The sequence below is a fragment of the Dendropsophus ebraccatus genome, chromosome 2 (genome assembly GCF_027789765.1).
Source record: "Dendropsophus ebraccatus isolate aDenEbr1 chromosome 2, aDenEbr1.pat, whole genome shotgun sequence".
Classification (NCBI taxonomy): domain Eukaryota; kingdom Metazoa; phylum Chordata; class Amphibia; order Anura; family Hylidae; genus Dendropsophus; species Dendropsophus ebraccatus.
This window is the reverse complement of record NC_091455.1, coordinates 125,006,605-125,032,856: the sequence shown is the minus strand read 5'-3', so window position 1 is coordinate 125,032,856 and position 26,252 is coordinate 125,006,605. Positions and strand designations below refer to the sequence as shown.

Sequence of the window (26,252 nt, the reverse complement as noted above, 5' to 3'; positions counted from 1 at the left end):
GTAAACGCTGACAGCCAATCACAGCACATTTGCAAATAGCTGAAATATAGCAGCCAATAGGAATTCTAAGGTCTTGTCAGGCAATGTATCACAACATCCACAGTCACATGCCCACTACTGGCCAATAGAAGATGTAATATATGGAAGGTCCTTAATGACTTTGTCTCATTGACATGAGTAAGATTGTCATGGTAACCGAGCAATGATCTTTACCATTATAAGTTCAGTCAGTAAAATAGCAGAGCAGAGGCAGCCATGTAGCAGGGACGAGACCCAGGTCGCTCTTAAAGGGATGGAACCCAGGTCTGGGACGGGACCCTTTAAGAGCGACCTGGGTTCCTTTAAGAGCGACCTGGGTTCCTTTAAGAGCGACCTGGGTTCCTTTAAGAGCGACCTGGGTTCCTTTAAGAGCGACCTGGGTCCCTTTAAGAGCGACCTGGGTCCCTTTAAGAGCGACCTGGGTCCCTTTAAGAGCGACCTGGGTCCCTTTAAGAGCAACCTTAACATCTAAAGGGACCCATGTCGCTCTTAAAAGGGATGGGACCCAAGTCGTTCGTAAAGGGATGGCACCCAGGGTTAAAGTTTCTCTTAAAAGGAAGTCACTGGTAAAGGGGCGCTCTTTTCAAGCACTATGTATTTCCCTGGAAATGCAAATCTAGTTCTACTTTGGTGGCCTTTTTAGTGTCCTATTGCTTCTGTATTTAACTCTGAGACGGTGGGTCTTTTTCATAAATCGCATTTGCCTTAGGTGAGGAGATAAGTTTACAAGGGGTGTGCAAAGCCGCTGGCCAATCAGCAGTCATCTTCCCTTGTACAGTCTGTGCAGAGCAGATGTACAACTGACATCACTTAATGCATTTGGTCTCTTTTCGGCTGTAACTAAAGACCATATGGCCTTAGTAACAGAGCCTCAACTGCAATTTTCCAATAAGTGAGACAGCAGCTTAGACTGCTCACTACAGCTTTACCATGCCGCTTTTTAAGATCTCCTTTTTTTGCACAGAAACCATAGACATGGGTCTGCCTACCAACATTATTAAAACTAAAAAAAATACAGATTTATCGTGCAGAGCAGAAATCTGCTGAAAATGTCATATACAAGATATATAATGGCCAAATATAGCAAACTTTCCTATGTACACAAATGGCAGCTTATCCTGAAAGAGTCCCCGGAAATGACAGATATGCCTTTAGGTTAAAATGTCTAAAACTGGCGGGAGATTATCAGAGTTATAACTTTTGTAAGGAAAAGTAGCAAAAATGAAATTGTATAAATTTTAAATTTCCACAGTCCTTAAGAGGAAAAAAAAATAGCCTTTTTAAAATAAACAGTTTTTAAAAATCATGATTATTTACGGCTGTCATTACCAACAGGTCTGTTCTTATAAAGAACAGAAGTGTTTCACCTTAAAAAAAGGTTTGTGAACACAAGCTGTATTTAGACATTTAAAAAATGGCTATTTACACCTTCACTCATATGACATTCTTGCATATTTTATTGTAAAAAAAGTAAAAATACTGTAAATACACACAAATACAAATTTACATTGCAAAAGGTATTTTTAACACTGCTTGCAGAAACCATATTCAGAGAGAAAAATAACTAAATGAAAAATAAAATAGTGCCACCAACTACAAACTTGTCAGAATTAAATTTAATGCCCATTTTGAATCATATTTTTAAATTTAAAATTTTGTTCACCAATTTTCCCTGGTATTAGAACTGACTCTCTGAGACCAGGAGCATGTTTTGTATGCCACACTTTTATGCAAAAGTTACATTTCAAGTCCAAAAGAATATCCTCCAAAATCACTGAGGAAACTTCCTACACTTGGCTGAAAGCACTTCTGATGTACTTTCAAATACAGTGCTTCAGAAGGATCATTCAACAAACAGCAATAAGGCACTCCACAGGCCATTGAGACTTTATGCAAACCCTTTTATTTATTTTAAGGCAACCAAAATCATTTTGGCTCTCAGACTATCAGACACATGTTTAAGGTGTTTGCATAGGCAAGGGTGTTTGTGCTTCAAGAACGTAGAAAAATGCTTTATTCTGCAGTGCAAAGTGTCAGAGAGGTTTTCCCAAGTTCCTATTTTTAAGGCAGTAACACCTCCTTCCCATCAATCCCTGCTGGGAGCTCAGCTAGCAGCTGACTGTCAATCAGTTTCAGGTATGGGTAGTTAGAAGGTTCTCCATCTTACGGCAGATCAGAAGCCTGGGAGAGCCTCTGACGCATTGCACCAGAGAATAAAAGCATTTTTCTAGGTTAAAGAGTTATAGAAACACAAATATAAAAGATAGCTGTTAGGTCAAGGAGACACATGGTATCTGACAGTGTCAGCAGTTTGGAATGTGAATTGCAGCTGATAGTCACTTTAATGGTACATAAACCCTAAGGTACCTACAGCTGCATGCAGCCAGAAAACATTTTTTGTTTTATCAGGGCTTATTCTAAAAAGACAATGCAATCCTTTAAACCAAAACTAAAAGATAGTAAAATGTAGATAACAACTGTCATGGTACTATGCTGGTTGCTTTTCTTAGAGCCAAATATCCAGTAACAACATCTGTGGGAAGCATCCTGATATAGTTGAATTCCTCTATCGTACTGAACCGCAACTTGGTTTGGGGGTCAGTGTAGCTAGCCTGGGAAACAGAAATAGAAAAAAAAAATCAATGAGATGTACATACAAACAAATCACAACTATACATACATGCATACGCTGTACAGGCTAGAAGTTTGACATTAAAGCGACTATGTACCCACAATCTAACCCCCCCCAAACCACTTGTACCTTCGGATAGCTGCTTTTAATCCAGCTGCGGTCCGTTCGGCAGGTAAGGCAGTTATTGTCCTAAAAAACAACTTTTAAACTTGCAGCCCATGCCAAACGGGAGTATCTGTGTCCCAACTTTGCACCATCCTCCGTCCCTCCTCCCCACCCTCCTCATCATCATTAGGAATGCTCCAGGCAGATTATCTCCTATTCGTCAACTGTGTGAATACTGAAAATGGGCTGGATCGTTAAGGCACCTGTGCAACGTTCAGACAGTAGAAAATGTTCCAGTGGCATTCCTAATGATGAAGAGGGTGGGGAGGAGGGACGGAGGGGTGGTGCAAAGTTAGGGCACAGATACTCCCGTTTGGCACGGGCTGCAAGTTTAAAAGTTGTTTTTAGGACAATAACTGCATCACCTGCCGAACGGACCCCATGACAGATCTTGGATTAAAAGCGGCTATCCGAAGGTACAAGTGGTTTGGGGGGGGGGGGGGGTCAGATTATGGGTACAGAGTCGCTTTAACAAAAGAACAAATGGTCAAAAGGCCACAGATATTTGTCCTAGCCCAAAATCATGAACAACATTATTTCTTTAAAGTGTAACTGTCATTTAAATGTCACATTGCAGAAATGAATAGTAAAAGTGATTTTAGGACACTCTGTAATAGGTTTTATGAAGCAAAAGAGTTTCCTTCTGTCTTCGCATTCTGTTTTGCAGCCTCCCCCCTCACTTCAGAAGAAGCAGCTTTTTTGTGTCCATTATGGTCTAACGAGGGTATGGAGGGGCCAAAGGGGGTGAGTGAGCACAGAGAGGAGAAAAGGCAGCCCTGCACAACACATTATCCCGCAATATTATCACACCAAGTTTCCAGACCAGCACTGAGCAGTAAGGCCTTATGCACACGTTCAGTATTTTTTTTCCCCATGTCTGTAGATACCTCCCGCTATCCCCCGTACAATCCACTAAAAACATCTGGCAGGGTTTGGGAGCCTGGTGATGTGGCCCAGAGCAGGCACGGGGTCTGGTAGGCATACTTTAATATGTTTTCCCCACCCGCTGCTCAAAGTGTTCCCCCCCCCCCTGCAGCAGACTTCTAAAGAATCCAAAGAGGGATGGCTAGTACAGGTGATAATTAACTCTGAAATAGATTCAAAGGAGAAGGCTGTGAAATTAGAAATCTGGCATATGACATGTCTCCCATGAGGTTCATTAAACTAGTGAAGATTAAGAATGATTTCATCTTGTGAGAGACACTGCATGGACGCATATCTTTGTGAATTCCATCTCCATAAGGTACCACATAGCCCACAAAATAAATTGTGAAATGCAACAAAACTGTGAACGTGGTAGAGAGTCCAACTAAGGGAAGAGATGGATGATGGATACATTCTATATTTCTACATATGCTATGATATTTTACTCCAAGAGGCTCTCAGTCTGTTTTGAAGCCCTTTATTTTTTTGCAGTGATCAGCTCTGGGGTAGACTGTTCCACATAATTACCGTTCTCATGGTAAAGACGACTCGTCACCTCTGGAGATTGAACATTTTTGGTGGAAGGAGGGACCCCTGGTCTTTTGAGACTTTTTTTCATCATATTTTTCCACATAACTAAGATGCTCTATTCCCCTAACCAGTTTAGTGTCCCACCTTTGTATCTTTTCCAGTTCCAGGCCATCTTTCTATAAATCTGGGGCCCAAAACTGGACAGCATACTCCAGATGAGGCTGCACCAAAGCTTTATAAAGCGGTAATATTATATCCCTGTCCCGAGATTACATGTCTGGTATAATGCATGACAATATCCTGTTGGCCTTAAAAGCAGCTGACTGACATTGTGTGATGTTCTGTAGCCTATTACCTAAGAGTACACCCAGATTCTTCTCTATCAGCGATTCTCACAGTGTAACTCCCCGTAGGCCATATGATGCCCGTCGGTTATTAGTACCCAGGTGCATAACTTTTATCCACACTTAACCTCATATGTAAAGTAGGTGCCCAAACATTTAGTGTGTCCAAGTCCACTTGCAACATATACACATCTTCCATAGAGACTGTACTACACAAAAGGTCCTTTACATCTGGATAAGCTCTGTGAAGGAGTTCTCTGCACAGTAGGAAGCTGGATACAACATGCCCATTTTGTAGACCAGTTTTCAGCAGAAGGGAAAAGAATATTCAGCTATAAATGGCTGCAAAATCCTTTGTGCTCTCAGTGATCAACATAGCACCAAATCAGCTTTTTTACCAAATTACTAACCCTGGGTGCAGATGATAAGACACTGATTTTTTTCCCTTTGTAAGAAGGGCATCTTGAGAATAATAATAATTAAAAAAAAAAAAGCTTTTTATTTATTTTGTTACCTAGTCAGCTATAGATATAAGAATGCATACATACTGGGTTCTCTGCTGGGATATGAAATGGCCACCTGCTCAACACTCGTCTTCCTTCCAAGACAGATTAGTCTTGTCAACAAGGCCCATTCAGCCAATCACTGCTGCAGTGACCTTCCTCAATTACAACTGGCTTATCAGGCCGTCATTGTCAAGGGGAGTCTACCTCAGAAATGGGAAGCAAAGTGCAAAGCAAGAGAATGGATGACATTACAGCAAGTGGGAGAGTACACTGGATGCCTCTCTCTTTTATACATCTAACCACTTTAAAGTATGTAAGTATTATATAGATCCTTGTCAGCAAAAAACTTTAAAAGAGTTATATTAAGCTAGAAAAAAAGGATTCCGCCCCCCCCCCCCCCTAAAACAGCACAACTTGTTTATAAGTTGTACAAAACACAGCAATCACTAAGCTGCATGGTTCCATGGACCTTTTTTTGCTTGTTTATAAGATGTGAAGTTGAACAGGTTTTATTTATTTTAATATCATATTTAGGCACGACAAGAAAAGCAGACAAACTTTTTGTCTGGTGTTTTTCAGGCCAAAAAAAAAAAAAAAAAAAGCACGCTGTGTCTTTTCTGCCATTATTTCGTAGTGTTTTTTTTTTTTTTACTTTGTGTGAATGATCGTGTTTGCGGCTTAGGCATTTTTGTGTGTGAACTTTTTTTTCTCTGCCATCACATAACCTAGCTGCTGAAACACAGCAATGTACAGCAATGGCATTTTTGAGACAACCAGAACAACCCCATTGAAGTCTATGGGACAGAAAAATGCCACAGTTTGCCAAAAAACGCCACATGCTCAACATGCTGCGTTTTTAATATTTTCACAGAGCCTCAAAAAAAAAAAAAAAACACCATAGCAAATGTTTAAGGTATTTTAGCCCTTTAACCAATACAGAGGCTTTTCACCAGTTCTAACAATGGGTAGCATTGTACTTTCTAATTTTTGCAGAAATTAAGTGCTATTAAGAAGAGATGCACTTTACAGAGCTATTGTGCTTCCCTTCAGACACAGTAATGTATTGATACATTACTAGAATATAGGATGATAATGAGATACAGTTGATTAAACACAGGCAAACATTCACGAATCCAGTTTTTGCAGTTGTAACTTTATTTTCCTTTTAACCACAACAGCCTTTGATATTAAAGTAATTAGTATAGCTGAGGGGAGCCATGGTACAATAGCTATAAATTCTAGGAACATAATTTCTGCTTGCATAAAATCAATTTACACTTTTGCTAGTTCAATAACTGTTAGCAGATGAAAATGTTCAATACCACAAGTTAATAAATATGGATGCATATGCAGATACTCATAAGACTGATAGCCTGCTGTTGCAATAACAAGCCAAAGATTCTAAGCATAACCAATCTCCCTACCAAATCAACACTGCAGCCGGCTCCCCCACGCACACTTTTTACATTTAGCATAGCGAAATTATGGGTAGATTACCTAAAACTTAAAATACTACCTAAATTTTCATGTAATTACCAAACGGAAAACTTGGGCGATAAAGCTTCCAGAGCTATAAACTATAGAGACAGGTTCATTCCCAAAGGATCTGTACTTCCAGTATATGGTCTGAAATAAATTATCTTTACATCTCATTAAAATGTCTAGTGAACACAAACAGGATACGTAGCCTTCAAGTGAATTTACACCACATAACTACAATATTTTCCTCTCCAACTGCTGTATTTCAAAAGTCATGGAGGGTTTCGAAGCCACCTTGTGATGTGCAAATAAATAATGGTTTTACTTACACTGAAGAGGAATTTAAAACAACCGAGCATCAAAGGAGGCTTTCAGTAAGTGAAAATGCTCAAGGAGTTATTTGTAGGGGTTTGCTATGCTAATAGAGGAACAATGGGGGAGATTTATCAAACATGGTGGGAAGTGAAAGTGGCTCAGTTGCCCCTAGCAACCAATCAGATTCCAGTGTCGGTAAGGAATGAAAGGTGGAATCTGGTTGCTAGGGGCAACTGAGCCAGTTTCACTTTACACCATGTTTGATAACTCTCCCCCATAGTCTTTAAAACCTGCAGCCCCAGAAGAATTAGAGACTCATTAAAACGGTAGGGAGTAAATGTTCCACTTAGCCACATAGTCAAAGGCGAGAAAATATTGTATGTCGCCATCCCATCAACAGAGCAACACAAAAAGTGGCAAATTGCATGGCAGACTGTTGAACCAATGCAAATAGTTTGCTAGGCTTGTAATTTTGTGGGAAAAATAAGCAATAATATTGGCGTACTTAACCTGACATATCTATCCCTGTGCAGATGAAACCTGGTGGCTGGCAAATTATTGTTTTTGTTATCCAGTGCTGTAGCTTGTTTATGCATTTTTTTTTTAAAAAGAGGGGGGGGGGGGGGGCGTATACTCTATACTAGGTGTTCATTTGCAGAGCCTTCATGAGAGCCATATTATGTCTGATAGTGGCAACATACTCAAATTGATCTTTTATGGCATCAGTCTGTGGGTGAATACATTTGATCAATACAAATAATTTCCATCTGTCAGAAATGATTTAATCCCCATCACTAGGACTGTAGTATATGACTGGTATACTTAGACAATTGTGTTTTTCCTTGGAAGCTAAAGTGCCACAGAAAAGATTTTGAGCCACAGCATGCATGCCTCCGCCCTCCCACACCCTCCAGCCCTGTGTGTCAATACATCAAGGAAGGAAGAGGTGGAGGAGGGGGCATGCATTCTGTGGCACTTCAGCTTCTAAGGAAAATACAATTTTATAATTCTGCAAAGGTATAATTTGTTTTGTCTCCCTGTGACCTATTTGCCTGTGTCTGTCACTCTGACAGACCTGACAGATTCCCTTTAAAGATTTTTGGCAGAGATCACAGAAGTAGGTTTAAAGGGCTAAAGTTATACAGATTTGCAATTTCTTAATACTTAATAGTCTAAAGTCTTCCAGTACTTATCAGCTGCTGTATGTCCTGTAGAAAGTGTTGTATTCCTCTGACATAGTGCTCTCTGCTGCCGCCTCAGTCTGTGTCAGAACTATCCAAGTAAGAAAAGGTTTTCCTTGGACAGTTCCTGTCTTGGACAGAGATGGCAGTAGAAGGCACTGTGTCAGACTGGAAAGAACACACCATTTCCTGCAGGACATACAGTAGCTGATAAGTACTGGAAGACTGGAGATTTTTTTTTTTAATAAATATTTTTTAAATATGAGCAAATTGCAAATCTACTAACACTTTCTTACACTAGAGAAAGAAAATAGTGTGGTGTGCTCAACTTAAAGTCTATGGACAATCTAATATGTCAAAATCTTGAGTGCACTACCTAGTTCTGCACCTGTTAGAACTATAGTGAGATTAAAGTATTGGGAAAAAGAGGTGGCAGGCTCTCAAAAGACAATTGGCATAGGTAAAACGGAATGATATATTCTAATTTGGCCAACACACAATAAATGCCATAAATTTCAGGTTGTAAACTTAAAATCTAGCTTTATATATAAAAAGAAAAAAATTGAAAATGAGAAATGATACAACATATAAAAGACAAGTATATGTATATATACACAATCAAATAACTACATAAATTCTTATTGTTGGTCTATCTGCATACTTGATTATTTATAAGTATTAATTCTCATATTAATATTTCATCATCGTATTATTATTTCACCATGCAGTATAAAATCATATATATAAAAAACATATATATTAAAAAATATGATAAAAATAATAAAACGAGTATTGCCACTCTTGGAAATAAAAAGCGGTGCAGGGCCCTTGCTTTACCGCGTACTTTGTTATTAAGTTCCCGTTCACCTGTCTCTTTATATGTTACTATTGATAAAACCAATGTATGAGGAGTTAGGTATATTCGTATGGTGGGTGTCCACCTCTCACCAGTCTCTGCGGATATAGGAGTTCCTGTAAGCGCGATGTCTGTGACACGGCAGCTGGCGTCCTCCGCTCTCTCCACTGCTGAGTTGTTTTTTGTATCAGGTTTGTTTTCCCATACGGGAGGCTGGTTCAATATTCAGCGTTCATTCATGCAGATCCAGGTGCACAGGAGGCGTCCCCCCTGTGGTTCTTGGATAAGGTGCTTTGCATGCGGTGCACGCCTTGCGTGCGTGTGGATATTCAGGATAGGTGACGGGTATACAAATCTTAGTGGCTAAATGATATACTGCAACCCTTCAGACGCATTTCAGGATGTATAGCATATCCTTTCTTCAGTGAGGAATGTTGCAGTACTACGTCTTTGTGTGTTCTTGGATATAAATAACTTCCTTGATTGTTCATTGTCAGAGTGGATTCCTGCGGAATGGTTGGTTCAGTCTGTCACAATCTCCGGTCTGGATCTAATCTAGTTTGCAGGTCGTGTGTATGAGACTGTTCTCACATGTGCGTATTTTTTATGTCCAATTTTTGTTTTTCACAATGAATGATTGATGTATGTTTACAGTATGTTTACAGTACCATAATGTTCTGAGGATAATACAAACGTTTTTTACATAAACACAATCAAAATAAAAGATAAAAAGGGAATGAAAAATAAAAAATATAAAATAAAACCTAAATATTTCTACCAATATGTATATTATCTATATTGCAATATATAGGAACAGCAAATAAAGTCCTTAATGATTTCCATGTATATGTATATATGTTAATATGTTGATAATGTTATACTTTTTTTGCGTTTTTCTTGCGGTTTTTGTTTTTTATTATTTTTCTTACAGTTTGAGGCTATGTTCACACTACGTATATTTGAGGCTGTATGTTTGAGGCTGTATAGCAACCAAAACCAGGAAAAAAGGGAATGAAAAATAAAAAATCTAAAATAAAAACTAAATATTTCTACCAATATGTATATTATCTATATTGCAATATATAGGAACAGCAAATAAAGTCCTTAATGGTTTCCATGTAGATGTAGATATGTTGATAATGTTATACTTTTTATTGCGTTTTTCTTGCTTTTTTTTGTTTATTATTATTTTTCTTACAGTTTGAATGCGTTTTCTGTTGCATCTCTGTTGTATTTCTGTGTACCTTTACTTGTTATATGTTAACATTCGTCTTATGTATAATTATGTGTATTCTTGTTTGTATTAGTTTTAGCTTGTTACAATATGTGTAATATATAGGTGGGCACATGTATGACTAAATGAATTAATGGTATTATTCTCATAACCTACGCTTCAAAAACTAAGGATAGGTACATAGAATATAAATACATAAATCAGAATTAAGTAACTGAAAATACATGTATATCAAAATAAAGTAAAAATTTGAATATCTGAAAGAATTACAAAAATTTAAAGATATAGGAATATATAGGAACATACTATAAGGGTAAAATTTTAATAAATGTATATATCTACATGTAGGAGGTTGTGAATTACAGTATAATATAGCCGGAGATCCCACAAGGGGTGGTCCAGGCACTGATAACACAGTCGGGCACTGTACCGTCCGTCGACGGATCCCATATTATTTGTCATGCATTTTGATTATATGAAGAATCACCTACAGAAGGTACAGAATGTCTACTAGGTATAAAGAAAGATATTGAAAGTATAATAAATAAATAAAGGTGGTGGATAAATACACAATGTACATAATATTATTAATGATAAATGATGGCAACAGTACAGTTCTATAGATACTTATATATTTGTATATGTGTGTGTGTGTGGGGGGGATCCCTCAAGGGGCGGTCCAGGCACTGATATCACAGTCGGGCACTGTACCGTCCGTCGATGGGCCCACAAAACATTTATTTACATGATTATAGACAGAGAGGTTATAATATATCGTATAATGCATTTATTTGATGAGTTTTATTATTAGTACCAGTGCATATCCAATAGGTTTTGCAAAAACTATTGGATATGCACTGGTACTAATAATAAAGCTTACAGGAGCTCCTAAAACTATATATTTCTATATCTTTAAATTTTAGTAATTCTTTCAGATATTCAAATTTTTACTTTATTTTGATATACATGTATTTTCAGTTACTTAATTCTGATTTATGTATTTATATTCTATGTACCTATCCTTAGTTTTTGAAACGTAGGTTATGAGAATAATACCATTAATTCATTTAGTCATACATGCGCCCACCTATATATTACACATATTGTAACAAGCTAAAAACTAATACAAACAATACACATAATTATACATAAGACGACTGTAAACATATAACAAATAAAGGTACACAGAAATACAACAGAGATGCAACAGAAAACCCATTCAGGCTGGGTTCACACTATGTATATTTGAGGCTGTATTTGGTCCTCATGTCAGGTCCTCATAGCAACCAGGAGTGGATTAAAAACACAGAAAGGATCTGTTCACACAATGTTGAAATTGAGTGGATGGCCGCCATATAATGGTAAATAACTGCCATTATTTCAATACAACAGCCGTTGTTTTAAAATAACAGCAAATATTTGCCATTAAATGGCGGCCATCCACTCAATTACAACATTATGTGAACAGATCCTTTCTGTGTTTTTAATCCACTCCTGGTTTTGGTTGCTATACAGCCTCAAATATACGTAGTGTGAACATAGCCTCAAACTGTAAGAAAAATAATAAAAAACAAAAAACGCAAGAAAAACGCAAAAAAAGTATAACATTATCAACATATTAACATATATACATATACATGGAAATCATTAAGGACTTTATTTGCTGTTCCTATATATTGCAATATAGATAATATACATATTGGTAGAAATATTTAGGTTTTATTTTATATTTTTTATTTTTCATTCCCTTTTTATCTTTTATTTTGATTGTGTTTATGTAAAAACGTTTGTATTATTATCCTCAGAACATTATGGTACTGTAAACATACATCAATCATTCATTGTGAAAAACAAAAATTGGACATAAAAAATACGCACATGTGAGAACAGTCTCATACACACGACCTGCAAACTAGATTAGATCCAGACCGGAGATTGTGACAGACTGAACCAACCATTCCGCAGGAATCCACTCTGACAATGAACAATCAAGGAAGTTATTTATATCCAAGAACACACAAAAAGACGTAGTACTGCAACATTCCTCACTGAAGAAAGGATATGCTATACATCCTGAAACGCATCTGAAGGGTTGCAGTATATCATTTAGCCACTAAGATTTGTATACCCGTCACCTATCCTGAATATCCACACGCACGCAAGACGTGCACCGCATGCAAAGCACCTTATCCAAGAACCACAGGGGGGACGCCTCCTGTGCACCTGGATCTGCATGAATGAACGCTGAATATTGAACCAGCCTCCTGTATGGGAAAACAAACCTGATACAAAAAACAACTCAGCAGTGGAGAGAGCGGAGGACGCCAGCTGCCGTGTCACAGACATCGCGCTTACAAGAGCTCCTATATCCGCAGAGACTGGTGAGAGGTGGACACCCACCATACGAATATACCTAACTCCTCATACATTGGTTTTATCAATAGTGACATATAAAGAGACATGTGAACGGGAACTTAATAACAAAGTACGTGGTAAAGCAAGGGCCCTGCACCGCTTGGCAATACTCATTTTATTATTTTTATCATATTTTTTAATATATATGTTTTTTATATTTATGATTTAATACTGCATGGTGAAATAATAATACAATGATGAAATATTAATACGAGAATTAATACTTATAATTAATCAAGTATGCAGATAGACCAACAATAAGAATTTATGTAGTTTATTTGATTGTATATATACATAGTTTTTTATATGTTGTATCATTTCTCATTTTAATTTTTTTTCCTTTTTATATATAAAGCTAGATTTTAAGTTTACAACCTGAAATTTATGGCATTTATTGTGTGTTGTAAAACGGAATGATATATTCTAATTTGGTCCTATGCCAATTGTCTTTTGAGAGCCTACCACCTCTCTTTCCCAATACTTTCTTACACTAGTTTATTTAAAAGAAAAAAAATTGCCATAGTTGCCCTTTAACCCCTTCCCGACCAAGGACGTAACTGTACGTCCTCAGTCGGTTAGGGGTGTTCAGAGCGGGCCGCGTGGCAACCCCACTCTGAACTGCCGTGATCCCGGGTGCTAATAATAGCCCGGACCTGCAGCTGACAGCTGCATCTAAACAGCTATTTATGCCCCATCCCTGGTGTCTAGTGGGCAGATCGCGTGATCCCAACCATCCCCACCCCCCGCAATGCGATCTCGGATGGGCCTCAGTGTCAGAATGATGCTGATCCAGTCTTGGTATTCTGCTGATCTGGTCTGCAGAAGACCAGACCAACAGATGGGAGATCAATGCTGTGTATATAGAAGTCCCCCAGGGACTCTATATACACAGTTTATTAATAAAAAAAAATCCCCTCCCCCTAATAAAAGTTTAAATCACCCCCCTTTTCCCATTTTATAAATAAAAATAAACAAACATATTTGGTATTGCCGCGTGCGTATTTGCCCAAACTATTAAATCATCACATTACTGATCTTCCATGGTAGATGGTGTAAGCGTAACAATCTGCCAGTGCAAAAGTGCGCATTTTTGGTCGCATCAAAAATCCAGAAAAATTGTAATAAAAAGCGATCAAAAAGTCACATATATGCCAGTAAGGTACCGATAGAAAGTACAGATCATGGCGCAAAAAAATGACACCTCAATCAGCCCCCTAGACCAAAGGATAAAAGCGTTATAAGCATGGTCATAGAGCAATTTTAAGGAGCATTTAGAATTGCTATTACAAGTAGTGATGCGCGGTCGGCGGGAGAAGAAACGCTCATCGGCTGATCATTGTCTCTATCACACAGAGCGATTATCGTACCGTGTAATAAAGCCCTTACCCTGCCCATACAAGCCCAGGGGGGGGAGGGGTTATCAAGTGGGATGAGTAAGAAGGAAGTGCTGACAAACATGCTAAGAAAGTGTAGACTTTCTGCCCAAAGAGAACACTATACTCACAGGTTAGACTGCTCAATTCTGGTCTGGGAACTTTTGAAGGTTTGCTACAGATATAGGTATTGCAGAATACCATTCTTAAGTGTGTATATCGTCAACCAGCACAGAGACTAGACTGCATTCACACTGTAGCTGAGCACAGGAAAAGCAGACACAGAGATGGAGTTTGCAGGGTGGTAACCGATGAAAGAATGGCCAGAACGAGTGCTGCTTCTCATATATACATACATAAGACGGTGCATCCTGAAATATCACCTGAAGTAACAATAACACATTACGTTATGGAAAGCAACCAAATAATAATTTCTTAACTTTAACTTACTGGAAGTCCTGAGATGTCTGAATATTTCTTAGCTGGCTTGCATGAAGGTGGTGCATCAATGTTAAAATCTGCAATTCAGCATAAAATCTCATATTACATAATTATGAAAGCTGGTTACATTCAGTGGTTACGACATGCAACGACATACATTCTTTCAGAGACAACAAAACTCTTGTCTCCAGTTCAGGTGCGGTTTGCAATTAAGCTCCATTCACTTCAATGGAACTAAGCAGCAAAACCCCGCCCAAGCTGGAGACAAGAGTGGGGCTGTCTCTGGAATAAAGTGGCCATGTTTTTGTAGCGCTGGATAACCCCTTTAAATTGAATCTATCAGCTACAAATCAGGTGCCAAATTTCTGAAACTGCTTGTGCTGGTAAAACATGGGACTAATGCTGCATTTACACGGAGCGATAATTCGCCCGATTGTACGATTAATGATTTCAAAGTAACAATTTTTTTTTTATAACGATCAACATTTAGACGGAACAATATATCGTACAGAAAAATCGTTTTGCGATCGCTTAAGCCTATCTCACACATAGATTAAATCTGTGAACGACACGGAATGATCTGCAAATTTTTTGCGAACGACCAACGACTATTTGAAAACATGTTCAAAGATCAAAACGAACGATTTCTCGCTCGTCGTTTGATCATTTGCTGCGTTTACATGTACGATTATCGTTCAAATTGGATCGTTATCGTGCAAATTTGAACGATAATCGTTCCGTGTAAACGCAGCATTAGCTTATAATATTAAGGATATTTAGGTGTTGTAGTGCAGCATTGCATGGTGCCATTATTGGGTATTCAGGAGGCAATGTGTAGACATAGGTGGGTTTGGATGACTATACAGTAATTGTATTTAGTAAAACGACTAGGGTGGGATGAAACTATGGAAAATTTGTCATGGCAAGCTATACAAATCATAAAGAGCCACTTACATAACCCTTTTCTGTATATGGTTTAAAACATGTTACTGCCTATATTTTACCTCTTGGAATGCGAAATTCTTTTTTTCAGAGTGTCAATGACCTAATGCATCAGTAACCACATTATCTATATAGGTCAGAAATACAAAAGATGTGGCGACCAGTTATTCTGTGGCAAATAATACAACAGACATGAGTGCTAGAAGTTGTTTGATGGTTGTAAAAACTAGGAGGACAGGTGTTAAAGATACGGGAGAAAAGATGAGTGAGGCAGTCTGCCCAAAGAATGAACCCGTTTATTTTTCGGGCGGACAGCGGAATCTGGCAAACCATAGAATGAAGCCTATGGTAGCAGCGGAGATCCGCAAGTGGGATTCTGTAGTGTGCACATACCCTAAGGCCCCGTTCCCACTGAGCAAAGCTAGCGGAATTCCGCGACGGAATTGTCCGCCGCGGAATGCCGTTAGCCTCCCGCTCATAATGGGAGTCTATGGGAGGCGCGCGCTGCTGCTCTGTACGCGCTGAAGAATGAACATGTTCATTCTTCAGCGCGGACAGGGCAGGAGCGCGCGCCTCCCATAGAGTCCCATTATGAGCGGGAGGCTAACGGCATTCCGCGGCGGACAATTCCGTCGCGGAATTCCGCTACCTTTGCTCAGTGGGAACGGAGCCTAACACTATAAAAATAAGGTAAAATAAGCACAGGCTAATGGATACATTATATTAAAGGGAGGTGAGTAAAACTACAGTAAAGGCTGCGCTCCACGCGTCTGTAGCGAGCGGGCGAGTCCGGGGAGGGCCAGGGGAAGCTGCGGGGGGCTGCTCGGGTGATCGCTGATCGTCCGGCCAGCCTATAGGATATAGTGGCGGTCTGCTGCCGGCGCTCCTATCCCAGGGAGCGGCGGCAGCAGATCGCTGCTAAATAAGTTGTTTGTCTTTCAACATGTTGAAAGACAAACTACTTCAACGATCAACCAACATGAACGATTGTTGCTTCCTATCCAACGGGGCGATTATCGGCTGTCATGGCCAATAATCGTTCCGTGGAATAGGGCCTTAAGTTTGATTTCGCAAAACACTGGACGATCTGTAGGTCTTAACTGACAGAATTACATACAGAGAAAGATCTGTCCAGCAGATCACTCTGTGTCTCATTCCCAGCAAAAGTTAGGGTCAAGAAAAGAGGCAAAACTGGCACACAGCATTTTTTTTGGTAAATAACAACGCAGCAGCCAGATGCTAGCTCAATAGAGAAATATGAAACTCTGTTACAAAATATTTTTCTCTTCAAGAAATAGTTTTTCTCCTATAGACCTCTCCTATAGCAAGTGAGATAAAAAAGCAGAGAAAAAAAACTAACAAATCCAAAGACGCCTATGTCTTCATTAGAAGTCTTGAAATCACATGAGAAAAAGCCAGAAGTAAAAAAAAAAAAAAAAGCTGTCAGTTTTTGGGTGTTTTTTTCATCCTAAAAAATGTGACACAAAATTTGTATCTGAGGAGCACGTTATAACTATGAATTCTCTGAATTGTATACCACTTCCTGGATAACATGGTGATGTCACTTCCTGGATAACATGGTGATGTCACGACCCGACTGAGCTGTGCAGGCTGTGGCTGCTGGAGAGGATGATGGCAGGGGGATGCTCTGTGTCCCTCCAGTGCCCTGTGCCCCTCAGTGTCCCCCTGCCATCATCCTCCCCAGCAGCCACAGCCCGCACAGTTCTGGGAGTCGGGTCAGGACATTACCATTTTAGCCAGGAAGTGAAGCCTTGATGCAGCAGGAAGTGCAGGGGAAAAAAGCACTTCTATGTGCATTCCCAGTAATAAGTGTATATTGGGGATTTGTTACGTTGCCAGCCGAGTCAGTATGAGTCCTTACATTTGACACAACTGGAGTATTAGCCATGCATCTACCTCACCCCATTGGAGCTCTGAAATAAATTGTGCTGAACATTTAGCCAAAATATTTAGTGGAGCACAGAGGAAAACAGCGTAAGCCGGCATAGCTTCTATGAAAGTTATTTGTGTAGGTTTTATTATTTAGAAATGCATGCTAAGCAGCTTACAGCTCGGATCATTTAGTTGCCATGGCAATGCCCTTTCTAGAGCAAGAATCTGTTTCAGGTTCTTCCAGGTCCTGTTCTTTTTGCCAGCTGCTGCGCCTCCAATTCCTGAATGCTGCCGAAAAAAAGAAGTGTTACAAGTCAATTGGGCTTAATGGACGGTGTAATAAAAGGTTTCTTCATACTCTCTTATATTACAGATGACCAGGGCATAAATGCACAGATATCATGCGTCAAGGGATATCAAGGGAAAATAACTGTATTAAGGTAGATTTTATTATTCTACACTAGACACTGCATGGAAAGAGCTGGACGAAGGTTCTCAATTTAGCAAAACCACTCTTAAAGGGGTTGTCCAGCGAAAATCTTTTTCTTTCAAATCAACTGGATTCAGAAAGTCATATAGATTTGTGATTTACTTCTAAAGTCTTTCCGTACATGGTATTTTTTCCCCAGTCTGATACAGTTCTCTTTGCTGTCATCTCTTTCTGTGTGAGGAACTGTCCAGAGCAGTAGCAAATTCCCATGGAAAACCTCTTCTGCTCTGGACAGTTCCTGACATGGACCGAGGTAGCAGCAGAGAGCACAGTGTCAGACTGGAAAGAATATACCACTTCCTGCAGGACATACAGCAGCTAATAAGTATGGGAAGAGTTGAGATTTTTAAATAGAAGTAAATTACAAATCTATATAACTTTTTGAAACCAGTTGATCTGAAAGAAAAAGATTTTTGCTGGAGTACTTCTTTAAGATGACCTAATTAAGGGGGGGGGGTCAAATGTTATCAGCACAGAAATTTGCAACAACCAGGAATGTTTCCTGTGATGGAACAGCTATTTGATGCACTGCTCATGGTGCTGAACACAGGGCTTAAGGTGCTGGATCCAAGTGTTATGAAGCAGCTACTATAGTTCACCAGTAGTTACATCTCCCAATCCCAAACCCCCTCCCCCCCCAAGAAGACCAACGTTTCCCTATTGCTGGGTTTACACAGAATGATTATTGTGCGAATTTGCACGATAACGATCGAACTCGAACAATAATCGTACGTGTAAACGCAGCGAACGATTGAACGACGAGCGAGAAATCGTTCACTTTTATCTTTTAACTTGTTCTCAAATCGTCGTTCACAAAAAATTCGCCGATCGTTCCGTGTAAACAGTCTACGCGAAAGTCCGGCCGCCCGCAGCCCGGCCCCCCGCTCATCCGCAGCCCGGCCCCCCACTCATCCGCAGTCCCTGCGCCGGCTCGATCGCCACCCCCGCCCCGGCCATGAGCATAGCTTACCTGCTCGGCGTAGCGGGTGTTCGAAATTCCCGGCTCCCCTCTTCAGTGCATTGATTGGCTGAAGAGGAGAGTCGGGAATTTCAAACAGCTCCTCTTCAGCACGGATTGGCTGAAGAGGAGCCGTTTGAAATTCCCTGCTCCCCTCTTCAGCCAATCAATGCACTGAAGAGGGGAGCCGGGAATTTCGAACACCCGCTACGTCGAGAAGGTAAGGTATGCTCGTGGCCGGGGCGGCGGGCGATCGGAGCGGCGATCGAGCAGGCGCAGGGGGCTGTGGATGAGCGGGGGGCCGGGCTGCAAATCGCAAAACGATTTTTCCGTACGATATATCGTACTGTCTAAACGCTGATCATTAGATAAAAAAAAAACGTTACTCCGACATCGTTAATCATGCGATCGGGCCAATTATCGTCCCGTGTAAACGCAGCATAATAGTCACTTTAGTTTCTGTTGCCAGGTAACGCACACCAAATTTTTTATTAGTGGGAGTCTGGGTGTTGAGACTTCCACCGATTAGTAAAATGAAGCTTGAAACAATGAGTAAACAAGCCAGATTTTCTAGTTACCTCTCTAGCCATCTTTAATGCCCATAAAAACAAACCAGAGTTTAGCTTTCATTTCTCAACTACCTCAGGAAGAGAGATGAGCCCTGACTCGGAGATACACATCAGTGGGAATTTGCGCTGTAGTCCATCTGGCTTGGATTTTTTCCAGCACGTACCTGAAATCTGCCTTGCTGTTTCACGCAGCATTTATGGTAAACTCTGTCACAAAATCCTTTAAATTATAGCAATAGGATTGGCACAGTAGTCGAGCTCTGGCATCTTTCTTTTTGCAAAGCTTTATGAATACATTCCTCATTAGAAATGGAAGCAGAAATATTAGAAGAATAGCTGGAACAGATAATATGACTCAGGGGTGGCATAAAATGGGTATTATAAAACATAAGTATTCCGCTCAATTGTCCATGAAGCGGCCATCAGCATTAATGGCTCCCTGCTGGGTTGTGTCACCACACGCTTTATGCAGGACTACTAGAACTGCTCTGTGCTTTAATGGGCGCACATCTAAGGAACTATTTATAAGCCCAACGCTCCGTACTGTGGAACACAAATGTTTCTACATCTGTCAGGGTGCGACAATCCCAAAGACAATTATTGCACTTGACAATGACCTTCACTAATGTGCTTCTTAGACAGACCATACACCTGTAAGCAGAGAGAGTTCTAACAGCACTGATCGTTCCAATGTCCGTAGAGCTTGGATGCAAGCTGGATAAGGGCTACAATCCCAAGCGTAGCCAATAATAGCGTGGGTAAAGCGTGGGTAAAGGAAGGGTCCAACAGCATCCACTGGGGTGAAAAGTCCTCTAGCTTTATTTGTATCGAAACGTTGTATATATTGGTTGCTGAATAAAGCTAGAGGACTTTCCACCCCAGTGGATGCTGTTGGACCCTTCCTTTACCTAGCCCATACACCTGTGTCTCTGACCACAATAGGGAAATACAGCAATAGGCCAGTTTCAGACACACTGCATTGCAGCGGATGTCACACTGCACGTACCGCAGCGATGCTCTCTCCTCTCATTTCCTATGAATCTACATTGCAGCGGATTTTCATTCTGCTGAGAGAAAGTAGCCCCTGCCCACTTAACCCACCACTGCCCGGCTAATACATTACCTGCCCACGCTTCTGCTTGCTTCCCTGGCTCCCTGACATCCCACTGCAGCCATCAGGGCCGGACTGGGACTTAAAATCAGCCCTGGCAGTCAAACCCCAGCAGCCCACATACCATATCATGGATAGCCGTGTAAAATACGTGCTGGAGCAAATTCTGCTTCATTTAGCCATGTCCCCACTACTCCCTTAAACATGTGAACCCACCATCAGCACCTAAAAGTAATGATATAACATAATCTGCTGTGGATTTGATGCAGCATATTTATGCATTCATTTCAACTGATTAAATCAGAAGCATCAAATCCGCATTGGATTAGGTGTGAACGTGCCCGTAAAGGGAACCTGTGGGGTCTATACCAGGTACAGAGCTGTAGATCCCAGCGTACAGGTCAGGGACTGGATCTTTAGTCCAGTGTAAACCTCTATAATCATTCTTTTCATTACCAGCTGAGGTGTCACCTTCTGCCCCCGCCCCTTCCTGCTCTGACTGATGGACGTATAGGGTGCTGGTGCTGCTGCTGCCGCTGCTGTTGTGAAACTTTAGTTGGAAATGAAAAGGACAATTATATAAGTTTAGATTGGACTAAAGGTCTATCTATCTATATATCTATCAATCATCTATCTCAGGTATATGTAGGGCCCCAGGACAAATTTTAGGATATATAATGGTAACATAGGTAAGAATTTTCTGTGCATGATAATACTGTCATAGTTAATAACACCAGTAAGCAGTTATTATCACCATACTGTACACGTTACTGCCATACTGTTATTAAGCAAACCCACCAATATTGCCAATACTACCAGTATATAAGTAACAAATAATATCACCACACCATGACTAATACCGCTACACTGTGACTGAATACAATCCACTATATACAACACTAATATTGCCAATACTACCAGAATACTCAGGACAAGTAATACCATCACACCATGCCCACTACTCTCACCATACAGTGACTGGATACCACTATACTGTCACCAAATAACAGCCACTATATAAAGATCATAATTCTCCCAAAGCAGTGACAATAGAACACAGGTGTCATACTCCGGCCCTCCAGCTGTTACATCACTACAATCCCCATCATGCCTGGACAGCTAAAGCATGACAGGAATTGTAGTTTTGCAACACAAGGAGGGCCGGAGTTTGACACCCCTGATACCAAGGTAGATCCCAGCTGTGTAAAGGTTCTGCAGACCTTATAAGTGATTATAGTGCAGTTACATCCTGTGACTCACAGTAGGCGTCTTCTCTGTATGAACAGACGTCCACTTTTTCTTCTCCATCTATCTCCGGCCATCATGAAGGCTTCTCTGGCCATGACTCCTCTCCACGGGATCTGTCAGACAGACATTTTAGGCTTCTTGCTCCAGCAACATCCTCATCTATACATCCCCCATATAGAATAGCCCCCCGCTGCACATCTTTCCATATAGAATAGCCCCCCCCACTGTACTTCCCCCCCCCCCATATAGAATAACCCCCTGCTGATGTACATCCCCCATAGAGAATAGCCCCATTGCTCTACATGTACATCCCTCCCATATAGAATAGCCCCCCTGCTGTACATGTACATTCCCCCATATAGAATAACCTCCCCTGTGCAATCCCCCCTATATAGAATAGCCCCCTCTGTGCATCCCCTCCACATAGAATAGCCCCCCTGTGCAATCCCCCCATATAGAATAGCCCCTCTGTGCATCCCCTCCACATAGAATAGCCCCCCTGTGCAATCCCCCCATATAGAATAGCCCCCTTGTGCAATCCCCCATATAGAATAGCCCCCCTGCATAATAGCCCCCTGTGAAATCCCCCCATATAGAATAGCCCCCCCTGCATTCCCCCAATATAGAATAGCCCCCCTGCATCCCCCCATTTGAAAAACCTCCCCCTGCACCCCCCCATATAGCATAACTTCCCCTGTGCAATCCCCCCCTATATAGAATAGCCCCCCTGCATAATAGCCCTCCCTGTGCAATCTCCCCATATAGAATAGCCCCCTGTGCAATCCCCCCCATATAGAATAGCCCCCCTGTGCAATCCCCCCATATAGAATAGCCCCCCCTGTGCAACTCCCCACATATAGAATAGTCCCCCCTGCATAATAGGCCCCCCTGTGCAATCCCCTACATATAGAATAGCCCCCCCTGTGCAATCCCCCATATATAATTTCCCCCCTGTGCAATCCCCTACATATAGAATAGCCCCCCTGCATAATAGCCCCCCTGTGCAATCCCCCCATATAGAATAGCCCCCCTGTGCAATTCCCCCATATAGAATAGCCCCCCTGTGCAATTCCCCCATATAGAATAGCCCCCCTGCATAATAGCCCCCCCCCTGTGCATCCCACCCATATAGAATAGCCCCCCCTGTGCAATCCCCCCCTTTCCCATAAAAAATAGCCCCCCCTGCATCCCCTCCCCTCATATAGAGTAGCCCCCCTGCCGCTGTGTGGCCACATGTGAAGTAATTAAAAAAAAACACTCACCTCACCTCGTTCCCAGCAGCTTCTTCCTCCGGATCTTTGGTGCACAGCATCTTCTTCCTGCTGCAGCAGCCGGCGGCCCCTCTCCACTCTACTCCCAGGTCCTCAGCGGCGCGTCAGGGAAGTGACGTCAGCCGCTGGGGGCCTGGCAGAGGTGCCTGCAGACGTGCCTGCGCGAGGCACGTCTGCGGCCTCAGCACTTGGGGGAGGAATTAGGCGGCCTGGAAGAGACTGAGGGAATAGCGCGGCGGCCGGTCGCGCTATTCTCTCAGTCTTAACCACCGCAGAGGGCCGGCCGCAGGCAGCACATTACCCCCAGCCCAGCCTACCCCTGAGCGCGCGGTCCCGGGGGCGGGACGGAGACACGCCACTGCAGCCCGCACCTCTCAGCCCAGCTGGCCCGCTCCTGACATGCTCCTCTTATCCAATCAACGAGGGGCCGCAGCGGCCCCACGCTCCTGCTCCACGTTGATTGGATTGGTGGAGCATGTCAGGAGCCGGTGGGAAGAGAGAAGCGGGCTGCAGTGACGGCAGTGGGCCGCAGCGATGATTTTTTTTTTTTTAATTATGCAGCCCGGCGGCCCACGGACTGGTAATCCGGCCAGCCCAGCGGGCATTTGCCCGGCTTGCCAGATTACCAGTCCGGGCCTGGCAGCCATGGATTGGCTAAGAGGGATGGCAGTGAGTCGCAGTGTGAATTCTGCTGCGATACGGTACCTGTAAAAAATCCTGGCACACCAATGTATGCCCTGCTTGTTGCTGCATATTCAAAAGGGGTGTGCATAATAAAGCTAATCCAGCAGCAGGGTTAGGATGCAAAGGCAAAGATCTCCCAGGTATGGATACAAAAGTAATAAGATGGATGCACAAGGTGCCACCAAATCATGTCACATTTTTGTGGTGACAGTTTGCATTTAAAAAACAAAAACAAAACAAGCTCTGGAGAGGTACACAGCGGACAACTTCCAGCCAAGAATGGTCACTTTTGGCGCTCCCTTCTCAGCAAAAGTTAAAGTGTACCGGTCGCTATAAAAAAAACTTTCCACATGTCAAAAGTCGGTCTGGGTCTGAGCGTTCAGACCTGTACCAATCAGGAGGTAGAGTGGGGAGAGAACACGCTGCAGCGCATCAACTTTCCGCTCTGAAAAAAGAGTGGGACCTATAATGGCCTCCTATGGAGCTGTTGCGGTCTTCTCCCAGCTCTATCTCCCGATTGATACATGTCTAAACGCTAAGACAGATAAAAACTTTTGCCATGTCAAAAGTTTTTTTTATAATGACAGGTACACTTTAAGGTCCCAACATGCAGGAAGTAGTGACTCTGACAAAGCCATGGGCACTATTATTATTATTTTTTTTACACCACTACAGTACTAGGGCAGGTTCAGACAGGAATTCTCGCGGAAAATGTCAGCTGTCCACCCGCACATCTGGGCGCCTTTCCGCCGGCCCCATAGACACCATTCTATGGGTCGGCGTATTCCGCTATATGCTGAAAGAAGTGTCATGTCACTTCTTTCAGCGGATCGCGGAATACGCCGGCCCATAGAATGGTGTCTATGGAGCCGGCGGAAAAGCGCGTGCCCGTGCGGGCGGACAGCTGACGGAATTCCGCTGACATTTTCCGCGAGAATTCCTCAGTCTGAACCCGCCCCTACTCTCCCAACTCATTTCTAAGCTTAGTATTCCCTTCCACAACTGTGCTGTCAACGCCATCTTTGCTTGAGGAGGCTGGAAAACTTGTGTATGGCGTTTTATACCCAACGCACTACCTGATGACCTTTTTGTCCTATGAGGGAACTTGACTAAGACAATAACACAACGCAACATGTCTGTACCTCTGTCAGTGAGAAACAGGGCTTAGCCGAATAGGTGTAGTTAGAGAGCAGACCTGGGGCCATTTTTTAGACACCTGCTGCCGTGGAAAACCACAGGCACCCTGTAATTGTGTTGTGAGGGGCTCAGCTCAGCCAATTGCGGCCAAGCAGCTAATGATGTGGCAGAGGGCGGCCGGCACTCGGGAAGATCGAAGATGACGTTTGGCACAAGATGGCGGACGCGTGTCGACACGGATCAGGTATGTATAATGCACCACACTTCCGGGTACACGGGTGGGGGTGGTGGGACACGGGGAAGGGGGCCATTCACAGACATAACATACATTACAGTTGTATAACTTTGTAATGCGTGTTATTCTGTGAATAATTTTTTACCGCCGCACTACCCCTTTAAGCTCCCCTTCTTGTTGCTCTTATGTCTTGGTTTACAATGACAGGGACCTCTATGTTGTTATAAGAAACCTCTTAGTGTTGTTTAGATTTATCAGTGGGGGGAATCCCACCCGCACCAACCATTAGAGCCCTGACAATTCTGCGGCTAAGCACTACACTTCTGGGCTCGCTGTAGTAGTCAATGGAGCTCATGTCCTGCAGCACAGGGAGCCTGGGAGCGAAGCGCTCAGCCATGGGCTTCTCTTGACACTCACAAATGGTGTCTGAACATGTAGATAGCGAGTAACGAATAACCTCTCTATGATGCGTCCATCCTTTGTCATAGCATCCCTTTAATGACCAAAATAAACCCTGCCAGCGGCAAGAGACACCCGACACACTGCACATGGAAGATGTGAGGATGTGAGCAGCCACCAGGGCTAGTACCAGCTACACACTGGTTACACATGACGGAGGCACAGTGACTAGCATGGACAGCCCGGAGCAGGGCAGCCTAGTGCAGTCACATCATATACCGAGCCACCACAACACAAGCAGTGCGGAGCCTTACTAGGAAGTTGGGCTGCTTAAACGGCAGGGGTCCGCCAGCGGCGTCTGTCTGCGAGGAGAAGACGGCGTCAGCGGCGGCCACTCTGTCACTCATGCTGGAAGCAGCCCGGTCTGCAGCTAGCACATATGTGCCGGTAAAGTGGAGGTAAACGCTTGAATGGAGTTGTTAGAAGTAGGGTGTAAAGGACCTTTGATGACGTCATGTCCATGTGACCAGTGTGGGAGGAGCTATCTTCCTCTTCTAGGCTTTCTATGAAGCTGCTGGTTTCCTAGGCTTTTTGTGCAGTGTATACGATCAGCAGGAGGTAAGCCACATTGAGGGCACTGTTCTGCAGGGTAAAAGGTGTCTGGGTGCACTGTTATGAGATGTTCTGCAGGGTAAAAGGTGTGTGGGGGCACTGTTATGAGATGTTCTGCAGGGTAAAAGGTGTCTGGGTGCACTGTTATGTGATGTGCTGCAGGGTCAGGGGTGTGTGGTTGCACTTTTATGCGATGTTCTGTGGGGTCAGGGGTGTGTGGGTGTGATTTTCCGCAAGGTCAGTGGTGTGTGGGTGCTCTGTTATGAGA

General features: G+C 42.4%; 1 protein-coding gene across 1 annotated transcript; it reads right to left on the bottom strand.

Annotated features, from left to right (window-relative positions):
• Nucleotides 1-1,640: 1,640 nt before the first annotated feature.
• On the bottom strand, nt 1,641-25,879 carry INO80C (INO80 complex subunit C). Its single transcript, XM_069960276.1, has 4 exons — nt 25,687-25,879; nt 17,447-17,558; nt 14,445-14,512; nt 1,641-2,651 (listed from the first exon to the last, which is right to left on the bottom strand). Exons 1-4 carry the CDS (start codon nt 25,777-25,779, stop codon nt 2,520-2,522), a joined length of 405 nt encoding a protein of 134 aa, XP_069816377.1. The 5' UTR covers nt 25,780-25,879; the 3' UTR covers nt 1,641-2,519.
• Nucleotides 25,880-26,252: the final 373 nt, after the last annotated feature.

Bases quoted from the DNA above. Each gene is read 5' to 3' on its own strand.
- INO80C (XM_069960276.1), bottom strand. From the start codon at position 25,779: ATGAGTGACAGAGTGGCCGCCGCTGACGCCGTCTTCTCCTCGCAGACA. The intron at 17,559-25,686 runs GTAAGGCTCCGC...TTTTTTCGGCAG, and splicing joins TTAAGCAGCCCAACTTCCTA to CATTCAGGAATTGGAGGCGC. The intron at 14,513-17,446 runs GTAAGCTGCTTA...GCTGAATTGCAG, and splicing joins GCAACTAAATGATCCGAGCT to ATTTTAACATTGATGCACCA.